At 37.3% G+C, this 12,088-nt stretch overlaps 1 protein-coding gene across 1 annotated transcript; it reads right to left on the reverse strand.

The window, feature by feature from the left end:
• Positions 1-740: 740 nt before the first annotated feature.
• Positions 741-6,154, reverse strand: LOC107217092 (glucose dehydrogenase [FAD, quinone]-like). The gene is made up of 3 exons (XM_015654466.2): positions 4,715-6,154; positions 2,543-2,822; positions 741-2,457 (listed from the first exon to the last, which is right to left on the reverse strand). The coding sequence occupies exons 1-3, from the start codon at positions 5,953-5,955 to the stop codon at positions 1,912-1,914; spliced, it is 2,067 nt and encodes a 688-aa protein (XP_015509952.2). The 5' UTR covers positions 5,956-6,154; the 3' UTR covers positions 741-1,911.
• Positions 6,155-12,088: the final 5,934 nt, after the last annotated feature.

Below are 12,088 nucleotides of genomic sequence, written 5' to 3' on the forward strand. Positions count from 1 at the left end.
TATTTTTATAATTGATTCCTAATTTCTAATTTTATCAGTCACGGTAAAATCACCCAGAACAACGGACGATTGTTCATACGAGCAAAGAGGTGCTCTTGAAAATCGTACACGTTACAATGTATGTGAAGAATAGTTGTGAAATGGTTAAGTGGCCTAATTGAAAGATGTAGGAAGATTCTTACAAGACGAATATTTAGGTTCTTGAAAGATGAACAAGGCGTTGAGCCCAGTCACGTCTTTCTGAAAAACCTCACGATCCTAATTTTATCAAGTTTAGTTGTGCATCAGTGAAAAAAATTTCAACGCAAATATAGATTGCGTAGTTTTCGAAAACTCTCTCGCGAACAAAGAGTCAGTGGTCTAATAGAACCATACCGGGGGAATACCTTTGTATATAAATCCCTTTGCAATATACGAAGATTTATAGCATTTACAGCTAACTGTATTAAATGCACTCCGAGTTTATTTTTCTTACGCTTTTGTCTTTGCTATTGGGTGAAAACTGAGGAAACCGCACTCATTGTCAATGAGAGTGAGAGATGGATAGATAAATAAATAGATAGATAGACAGATAGATTTTCATTCTCATCAGCAGCAGCGACTTGAGCGACAACATTAGACATGGTATCCGACCGAGGGAAATTTCAGCCAGTTAAAACTATAAAATGACGCAAGAGAAGCTCCTTCGTAATATCGTAAAAGAGATACTTTTATTTTACTCGTTGAAATTATATTGATGGTTCTAATACACAGCTTTTATATTTACGCCGTTACCATAATTACATTTCATCTTCTTTTACACATTTTGTTTTTATTCCACTCGCATTTGTTACTTTTAAATTAGTTCGAATATTGCCATTGTTAAAATTCTTAGATAAAGATTTATCTATTATATCTACGTCGATGTATTCGTCATTTGCACCGCGATAATTGCCTGTGCAATGGTTTTGAATATATTTTCCTTAAGTGAGAACCCAACTTGATTTATTAAAACAAGACAGTATGTTCATTACAAAAACAATAATTTATACGGATTGATTCACGTACATACGATTTACATTAAGACCACGTTTACGCCTTTCACGTTTGTACGTTTATCTCGTATATGCTTTAGAAATTCTCTTGGGCCCGGTAGATTTTGCTTATAAACTATGTATAGACTTTTTTTTCGCACACTAGTTTATTAAAATTGTCGAACTTATAGCTACGTTATTGAATTCGATCCCCGGCACTCTTTTATCTTCATTTACGTAATTCGCAGATGATCTTTCAGTCGAGTCTGGTGTTTGAATATTTCGCGTGCCTATATTACTATATCTTCCAATCGATAGAAATGAATACATGCAGTGAGATTCTATCGTATATTTACATTTTTGGAATACAAGTAATTTTACATTCTAAGCATGAAACATTCAAAATATATTGATTCCATACGAGTTTGATCCGACTCTGACTTATTCTCTACGGGTGTTATTTGACACGGCGTCCTTCTACTAGGATATTCTGGTTGACTTGACCGCAGGTGAGTATTTTCATTTTCAACGTCCCGCAGGACAAGTATTTCAATTTTTGTGATTCGTATTATCGGCTCGCTCAAATACTGCGAAATACTGTAAAAAAATGCAATTACGTGCAATGACGTCAACCAAAACGTCTTGTGTCGAATAACACCTGAGGAGAATAATGCCATGGCGACTTGTGCTGTAGGATCGAATGAGATTGTACGCGATGTGTTTGGGAGCAAAGTGGTCGGAGGTGAATCTGGCCTTTTTACCATAAAGCCATCTTGAAATAATAATTTTAGTAGAGATTCTGAATTCAGAAGAAATTCAGTTTGACGTTATTCTCAGTTTTACGTCATAATTATTCTCATTCCCCTTGAGAAATATATATTTTCGGAAAGTAAATAATTCAAATGCGACTGGCATGCTTACTGGCACATTTGCAATTTTTGGAGACTCGATTGATCGGTAACTCGTTGTTCAAATTATCAGTATTTTCGAATATCGCGTCAGGATGGTTCTGCAGCTTCGGGGAGCTGTTTTCCGAAATTCTCACAACATTCGAAATCTTGCACTCTCCGGAAGACACGAAATAATTCCAATCTTCCTTAACAAGATCCGCGGCCTTTTCAGCGATCATAATAGTTGGTGCGTTAGTATTCCCAGATACTATGGTTGGCATAATTGAGGCGTCCACAACCCGAAGACCATTCACACCGTGGACCCTCAGGCGTGAGTCTACTACAGCCATTTTGTCACCAGCTGGGCCCATTTTACAAGTGGAAGTGGGATGATAAGAGGTCAACGAGAAAAACCGTGTGTAGCAACGCCAATAATCACGGGACGGAAAATTTAAGTGAGCGCATTCCGGGATCGTGTTAGAGTTGGGACGTGAATTCAATTTCTCCATACTTAAGGTTTGGCTGAAGTTGTAGGCAAAGAAGGCTCCTTCTACCTGTGAATTGAAAGATCGTCCATGAAATCTTCTTCAACTCGAGCTATGTTGATATGCTTCGATATAAATGAAGTTATCTATATACCAAAACATCCAGATCATCCGGGTGGTCGAAATAATTTGGAACTATGATTGGCTGCTCTGTGATACTATTGCCTCTGAGCTTAATGTAACCTCTACTCTTCGGGTGTATCAGTGCTGGTACCACCCCGTAGGCTTTCTTATCAATTATATTCGAAAATAAGGATGCGTAAAAGTCGTCTCTGAGATTATAGGTATTCTTAACGACTTCACTTTTCATATTTTGAGGGGCTGAAGATAGCGATATTTGTAGGTCCGGTGAATCGATAGATTTGTTAGCATACCTGAAAGAAAATAAGATATTCGTGCATTAGACGTCCAGGCAGGCATGGATTTAGGTCCATGGATGGATCCGGTCTCTTATGTTTCGGTCACTCAAATACTATGATAAAATATTTAAAAAAGATATGCTATAAATAAAAATGCGTACATACTGCTATCTCACAAATACTCTCCATTCTTTCAATGTCTATCTTACCATGTTTAATTCTTACGCTCGTTAGATGTATTCATATCATTTTCTTTCTATTTGCAAACACATTTTCCCCACGTACAGCCCCGAAAAATATGTTTAGCCCCAGAATCCGACACCAGACCTATAGCTAATATCTGCTACCTTGCTAAAGTTTTTCAAAGATTACCTCGAACGTGTTAATATTTTGGATCGGCGTCAATTTTTGAGAAACAAGGGGCAAATCACACCTTAATATACCCTAATATTCAGGAAAATTTTTTATCCCGAGTATGCGAATACTTCCTGACACATGGGGGAACAAAGTTGTCAAATTTCTGAACATTCAGTAGCGGTGAAAAAATAATTCAATCTTATCTTAGGGGAAGTTTTGACTTTTCTCAATTATTTTAGAGGTGTACGCATATTGTTGAAATCAGATTCAGATTCAGCGTCGAAAAATACATGGGAATATCATGGTTGCTCTTTTAGGTCAAAATTTTTTTTCTGATGTAACTGTGTTACGGAATAAATGCAAATTTGATAACTGCTTCGCCACATTTCCGAAAGTATTTGTAAATTTGTTCTTGAGTATAAGGGCATCGTACCTTATTATTTGACCTCTGGATCGGAAATCCGCGCGCACCCCAAATAAAATAAAACTTCGACCTGATGAATATAAATACATCGAAATTTTGGAGTTTCCATTACTCTCAAGTAAGCGTTTGAATTACAAACAGCGCCGAGTGAAACTTATTTTTAAAATAAGCCAACGGAAAGTCAGGGTTGATACGAAAAATTGAGAGCGGAGGCGTCGAAAACGAAAATGTGTTGGCAATCAGCATGTAACTGTAAAGGAAGAAGGTAGAAACGAACGCGAAGCCAACTTCTGCATCGCGAAACAGGTTGATAAATATTACAGATGAGATTGTGTCGATTTGTATTTGAAGTAGGAGAAGAGACAGAAAGGGAGAGAGAGACGAGCTTAAGTCGAGAAGAACGAAGGTCTTAGATGTACGTAGTTCAATAATATAAGACGTGTAATATCAGTGAATTGAAGCCTAAATCCTGATCAAGTAGAAATTTTGAACTGAATATAGTAAAGATAAAACAAAGACTTCACTCACGATCTTTTTTGCGCATTTTTAAACACCTTCACCATCTCATATACATATCTCACTAAAAAGCTTAGCTCGTATAACTTTTATTTCACGGACAATTTTCTTCTCACTAATCCTTTTATTCCTTTATTTATACCTGTGTGTGTGCGTGTGTTTAAACTAAGAGGCTAAGTTTGTTACTCCTGCAACGCGTAGGTTACCTTTCGTATTGTAAAAATAAAATAACGAATATGGAGAAAGAATGGATAAATAAAAAGAATAAACAATGGAATTTCCCGAAATTATATTAAATACTCAATTTCTGTGATTGGTGTCTAATTTTATGTCGTTGTGTATTTATCTGATTTTATCGCGTAGATATTAGAACAACCTAAAATCGCTACAAGATAATAAAATTCGTTAGCGTTTTGACTGCAATTACCTTACTCGTGAAATGTGAAGAGTAGTGTGGAGACGAGGTCAATTTCAAAAGATACAATCTACAATTAACAGTAACATTGAATTGACTAGGTATATTTGTACGGGATTGCTGTATAAAACTTTCCAATTGCCAAGTAAACTTATACGTCTCACACCTTTACTCCTAATGCTTGATAATATTCACCTGGTACTGATAAAACCCACTACTTCGCAGACGCCTATGTCATATAGCGGGCCTTCAGCTTCCTCCAGAAATTCCGTTACTTGTGCTTGAGTTGATGTGGATACGTCATACGGTGGATCGATCAAAAAAGTAAGCCCACCAATTATGACATGATCCTGAAGATTTTGCCCGACTCCTGGGCTGTCGTGAATAACCTTAACTCCAACCTCTTCCAGGTGATCTTTGGGTCCTATTCCTGAGAGCATTAGCAATTGAGGCGATTGAATCGCGCCCGCTGAGAGTATTACCTCTTTTTTTGCACGAACAATGTGCCTCATGTTTTTTCGGACAAATTCAACTCCGTAAGCTGTTTTTGTCGTTTCATCGATGAGAATCTTATGGACCAGAGAATTCGTACTGATGTGCAGGTTTCTCCTATCAGCTGTGGATCGCAGATAGGCTTTCGACGTGCTGCATCGAAGGCCGTTTCTAGTAGTAGTTTGCACACGGGTAAATCCAGTTTGCGTTTTGCCGTTCACATCCACCTCACGATAGCCCATTTCGGATGTAGCATGCAGAAAGTATCTTAGTATCGGGTGCTTATACCTTGGATTTTCAACTGTCAGAGGGCCGGAGGTTCCGTGATACGGTGATTCACGGAGATCGGGAATCCTGATGTTTTCAGCCTTTTTGAAATACGGTAAAACGTCATCGTATCCCCATCCAGGATTTCCCGCATCCCTCCAGTTTTCGTAATCTCTTCGATTTCCACGTACGTATAGCATGTAATTAAGGCTGCTGGACCCTCCAAGTGCCTTACCTCTGCTCCACAGGCATTGATTGTTGACCATACCCTTACAATAGGCCGACGAAGGTTCAGTTTTGAATTGCCAGTCCATATCAGTATTTGCAAGACTCAAGGTCAATGCAGGTACATCAGAGACAAGTCTTTCGTCATGTCCAGCCTCCAGTAGCAAGACGCTCCACTTTGCATTTTCCGTTAATCTGTTCCCAAGTACATCTCCTGCGGATCCTGCGCCAATTATTATAAAGTCGTATTGGTCCAGCAGCTCCACCGTTGGAACGATGCGTGCTCTGTTATCCTTGTCGACAATGTCAGGTCGCATAAGCAATATCAGAACTTCGAAATATGCAATGAACCAGGCTGTTGCCCCGGTGGATAAAGCTAAGCCGATCCCGGTATAAGCCCATCGAACTATCACTTGAGATACAGGCGTATTTCTGTCGGGTACAATATCCATTCTAACTCTGTAATTTGATATTGGCTGTGAAGAGTTTTTGCAATCGCTGTATCAAAAACCAAATACGACACCAATATTATGGAACGCTTTGCCGAAATGCTTAGCTTTTATATTCATAAAAATTTTTTGCGCGTGCGCATAGTTCAATTTAAAAGTGCACGCATGTTTGCGAACACAGCTGTATAAATTACACCACCTGTATTACACGAGTATTTGTACCTTTCTCAGTTACTTCACAAGTGTAGTCACGATTCTACGATGTACTCGTATGTATGATCTGCATAAGAAAAAAATATCCAATATAGTACACAAAAATTATGTCAAAGCAATACAACATCTTTATTCGAAGTGAAAGAAAACTTATTCGATTGTAAATTTATAGCTAGATATTCGCACAATGAAGAAACTAGCATATTTGCGTATTTTTTACAATATTTTTCTTTCATTCTCATTGTACCTGATGCTCCACACTGGAGAATCTGTGAAAATCAGGTTCGAATCTTTTTTTTTCTCAAGCTCCTGCAATCTTGTGAGTTCAGAAATTCTGTCAAGTTTCATTACAGATTTCAACAGAATACGAATTTTTTTTTTTTTTTGTATGTATTAAGAGTAATCAAATCATGTTAATATATTCTAGAGATACAGTTTTGTGAAGAAAATTCTGTTCATTATCCAGAAACAGCTGCCAAGCGTGTGTGAAAAATGAAATGAACCTAATCGCGCGCAAACATTTATTGATCACATCGAAAAACTTTGTATACTTATTCACATTACAATCCGGTACATACGTATTATGGATTCGGTCATATTCCGAGTACATATATTTTTTATTCCCTTTTCGAGTCATAATTTGAGATCGATTGCGGAAATATATGAATTTAAAAATAAGGCATACATTTTATACGGGAAGATTAAAATTAGATTGGACCGTAAGCATGCGAGAGTTTTCATGAAAAGAAAACTCAATTATTCCAATTGTTGAAAAAAAAACATGAAAGACAAAACGTAGTCCGCTTTAACCTATACAGAATGAATCTCATGAAAAGAGGCTTGCCCATGTACGCACCATTCTCAGATGAGAAGGACGAGTGAGATATTAAGAAATTCAGTGGTTTGTAAATATTGTTTCCATTGAAAAATTTCACTTTAAATTCAAATTTAATGGCTGGTGGAAATTTTTTTTCAAAAATGAATCCAATGATTAATGGAAATTGTTTCCATTAAAAAATAAAGATAAGTAATTAAAAGAAATACCATTGCTTTAAATAATTTAACGCATCATTTACAACTCTGCACGCGTTTCGCACGAAATTTGTACGCTGAAGTCCTATTTCGTAGCATTTTGCGTATCGTTTATGGATTCAGTTGCCCAAAATAACCCTTAATGAAATTGTCATCTGAATCAAATAATTTTAACGTCTGTTATCCAGTCATATTCAATTTCTGACCATTATATGCTGCAGGTTTTAAGAATCTTGATTCCGAAAGTCACAAATATATCTCATAGGCCACATTCTAGCGATCGGAAAAAATTATCATTGCTAACCGTGTCACATACCAAGTCAAACAAGTGCGCAGGTGCAAATATTTATTTTCTTGTTCCCATTCGTTTGTTCCAAGTACCTCGTTAAGTAAGTGCTCGGGTTCAAATATTTGTTTTCTGATCCAAATTCGGGTGTTTCAAATACCCAGTCAACTAAGTGCTGAGTTTCAAATATTTGTTCTATTGTCCAAATTCGCGATATGTCCCACATTGTGCCTAGGCAGTTATAGCAAGCGCGAAGGTTTATCTTCGTCTGCTCACAAGGTGTGCATAAAAATAGTAATTTCTTGTACCCGCGTCACTTTATTAAAATTCAATTATAATAATAATAATTCTAGTCTTCTGTGTCATTATGAAAATGTTTATGATGTGTATAACATATGTCGAGTCTATTCGGACTTGTCCATTTCTGTAAAAGTGGCTCACATTGTAGTAAGTTAACACAGTTCGTAATTTTTATGTATTATCTTACTCAGTACGACCTTTTTTACAAACTATTGTATTCAAAATTATATCGAAAGTAACAATAATTCAGTAATCACCCGTTCAAAATTTTTCCCACTCAAATAGTCATATTTTTTATTGCAATTGACATTTGTGATTTGCGTTCTTGTCGGATCATTTCCTTTCTGTTGACAGTCATAAATTTATATGTCTGATGTGACAAAACATTTCTTTTGTGATTTTCAATTCAGTCTGAAATCAATTAATATTATTATGTAATGCAAGTTATCATATTAGTTGCTTTTCTTGTCTACTTTGGTTTTTGAATAAATCGAAATAAACAGAAAATCAGAGAAAAAGAAAAAAAATTTCTCAAAAGGCTTGACCGATTTGAATGAAATTTGGTCACAACATAGGGCGACATAATGGCTATAATGGGGAAAAATAATAACTCATAATTTTCATAATAACCATTTGAAACAGGCGATTTTTCTCGAAATTATTTTTTTTCTCTATGATAACGTTTTCGCACAATTTTGAAACTAATTTTTTCTTCTACCTTTTTTGATGTAGAATAACCTCTCAAATCTACAAATTGATCGAAAAGGTACGCTATATTGAAAATAATAAAAAAACCGATTTTTTTATGTAAAAACTGATTTATTTCAAATGGTCGAGAAACTCGAATACGGAGTCTTTTGACGGAAAAATTTCTGTGATCGTTTGACGCTGTGGGTTACAGAAGTTAGTAACATCACGGTACATAACGACCTTCCTACCCTCGCCTGTTTCCCAACGGAACCACGCAACGGAAAAGAGAGACTGGCACACACATGCATAAGCCCCGCGACGGATCCCAAAACGTCCACCTACCTACCCGGTTACCTATATTCGATCTAAACGATTCTCCATTTTTTCCAACACACATCATTCTTCATAATTTGCGCCGTGGTTACTGACTTACATTTCGTTGGTTACCTGTTAGAAGCAAAACGTTTTTGTATCATAGTCTGCCTACTCACAATCAGAATACAGTATCGCGGTTGTATCCCGCGAACCCTGATATGGTATGGATTATTTTAATAAATGTTGGCAGACAATCGGTATATTAACCTTTTGTAAAATTGATTGAAAACATCCTGTATGCCAATTAGCATTTTTCTAAGCGAGCTAAGCCTGCAGTTAATCAATACATATTGGCTGTTAAAAGATTGAAAATGATGTATAATATAGGATGCAATTTGCTGACGTTACGTTATGCCAGACTTTGGAATTTTATCGATTTAACAATAATGTGAATTGTCACCAACTAAGTGAAAATAAAGTGATTAATTTCGATTGATATGTTTAAGACGATTTCAGATAAGTATGTTTCTATTGATGTTTTAATACAAATAAAAATGTTTAGTTGAAATAAGCAAAGAAAAATATTCGTCACAGTATTAGAGATGCGGTTTGAACTGCCTGAGAGGTATGTAAGAGTAACGCATCTCGTATTATCCATCGATCTATGGCTTGGATTGCGCGATCCCAACATGAAAGCTCTCGAAATTGCTCGCTAGAGTTAGACAAAGAGGGAACGAGATATCGGTCAATCTCCCAGCCTACTACCGGCCTAAGCCGGGTCCATACTATGCGTCGATGGTGTTATCAGGCAAAAGCTTCTTGGATTGGCCACTGGAGTCGGGCGCTGCAATCGGGTGGGAACGGCGCGAGTGGAGTAGGGCACTGGCTTTCAGAATTCTCACTCGCTCGCCAGACATGGTCGAGACACGAAGTGTTCGGAGCAGTTGAGTAGATATTGGCTTTTAAGCAGTCACGGCCGAGGGGGGAAGTCCGTCAATTTAAATTTGGACGCGAATAGGTGTGGGTACACATAAAAAAGCGTCTGGTTCCCTTCGGCGTCGATACTAAGGTATCCATGTGTTCGAGTCGGGATCCCGGCGTCTGACTTTTGAATGGATTACATGGATTGGATTGATTATCACTATCATCTCAGAAAGAAATAATAGATAGTTCCAGTGGCTTAGAATCAAATATTTTGAGGCATTGCGGTCGTTTAGGACGACTGCATTCGACATGCGTGTACGCCAGATTGTAAAGCGTCGTGAATCGCAGAATAATTAAAAGAGTACTTGAACAAGACCAAAGATATCCTTAATTGTAACCGCAGTTCTCTAAAACTATGAACCGTGCTAAGTCGGTCACGAGAGAGGTTCTTAGTGAGCTGACCCTTCGTGGAAGCCTCACCGACAACCGTGTCCCGGTGAGAATCCGGGACATAGTGATATATCAAGAGATATCACAATTTTATCGATTTAACAATACTGTGAATAATTGAATGCGTTCAAAACCTCACGTGAACCTACCACTTAGACGACATCATCGGTAAATTCAAACGTACATTATTACATCGGTTATGGAACACAATTCGATCTCGCGAGTGCCGAGTAAGCGATGGTTACCTGTCGCGATGCTCATTCCACTTTTAGCAACGTGTAAAATTTCTAATTTTGAGTAAACTACGGTAATTTGAATTCCGAAAGAAAATGATTAGATTGAAAATCAAGTACGTTGCGATCGCGAATGAGCCTATCTATGCAGCTCACAATTGTTACCGCCACGCCACGTGACAGAGGAATACCAGGGAAATACCCGTAACCTAAAACGTGCAAAGTCACCAACGTTGCCGAAAAATAGAAAAGTTACTCGGAAGTCTCTGCTTAAGTCTGGAAAAAAACAAAACAGAACACTTGAATTAATTTAACAAATTGACTTTTCAGTTTGCAAATTAATCATTACTGTTGCCTAGTCACATATTTATTGCATGTTATGCAAGAACTAAAGTTCGGCTTTATACGTACCATCTTGAATTATCAGACAGTAATTGAAATAAGTATTGTCACCTTGACTCTGGGCTGCTCCACACTTTTACATGTAGTAATTCTTGTAACATCTCAGGTTTATTGGTGAAATGACACACTTTTCACATATTTTACATCTTTACTAATCTCTCATATGTAATCCAAAGATCCGCACTGCAATAATAACACTTGATTCTAGACTCGCTTTTTGTGCTGTAGCTGTCTATTTAAACCGACTAAATAAACTTGCTAACGATGCAAGTGCGCATTTGCCGAAAATCAGCATAAAAATAAAAAAAAAAATTAACACTCGACGCACAGAGACAATAATAGAAATCACTGAAATCTGAAGTTACACGAAACAATGAAAACTCGGAACACGAAATTCACCTGCAACGTTCGCATGATTTTTTTGAGTCAACGCTTAAAGGTATCTGCAGTTTGCTGTGGGCGGACGGAATCACATATCGTGTACATACTCCGACTGGTATTATCGACTTGAGCAAGTATTGTGAACTTGGCTTAAGGAAACGAGAGCATATGCCTGGTCTACACCAGACATATAAAGATAGACTGAGCGCTCCCATAAGAGGTAACTGAAGCTTACATACCTGTAAAGGACAGAGATATGTCGGTAGTACTGCTCTTTCTTTTTAATCGGTTTCATACCCGGAGACAAAGGCGTAGTGGAAGTGGAACAGCTATAGATATAGGCGCATAATTTCGCCTCATTCTCCTCTACCGCCACGATCCCCGCCACAAATTTCGTTAAAGAGAGAAAGGAGTACTCCCGGCATATATCTGTCCTTTAAATGTTTGCTTCAAGCGGCTCATAAGAGCGCTCAGTCTATCTTTTATAAGTCTATGGTATGAGTATCAAAAAGATTGGTTAGGGTTCCGCCAAATAATAATAATAATATTATGAATAACTCGTAGCGCCGCTCTTATGGCCATAAGTTGTACTTTCGTTTCGGGCGTGAACAGACATGTAACATCCGACTGGAACGTCCGTATGTTTTATCGACTATTATTACTGCGTGTTACTTTTATCAACTAACCAAACTCGAAGTACGAGAATCTTGTAACCATAAGGAATTAAAACAACTGTCTAACTATTTGGAATATCCCTAGATGGAAATAACTATGACATTCACTAACCAAAGCTTAAAAACCATGTTACGAGATTTTCGCACTACAAAGAGCTATAATATTATTATACGTTATTACATATCACTATCATATTAACACCATAATTAACTAACACGATTATATCCAACTATTA

The sequence above is a fragment of the Neodiprion lecontei genome, chromosome 5, assembly GCF_021901455.1.
Source record: "Neodiprion lecontei isolate iyNeoLeco1 chromosome 5, iyNeoLeco1.1, whole genome shotgun sequence".
In the NCBI taxonomy this organism is placed as follows: domain Eukaryota; kingdom Metazoa; phylum Arthropoda; class Insecta; order Hymenoptera; family Diprionidae; genus Neodiprion; species Neodiprion lecontei.

Coding starts and splice junctions, on each gene's coding strand:
- LOC107217092 (XM_015654466.2), bottom strand. CDS start 5,955: ATGGATATTGTACCCGACAGAAATACGCCTGTATCTCAAGTGATAGTT. Junction 2,823..4,714: donor GTGGGTTTTATCAGTACCAG/GTGAATATTATC, acceptor ATTTTCTTTCAG/GTATGCTAACAAATCTATCG. Junction 2,458..2,542: donor CGGATGATCTGGATGTTTTG/GTATATAGATAA, acceptor TTCAATTCACAG/GTAGAAGGAGCCTTCTTTGC.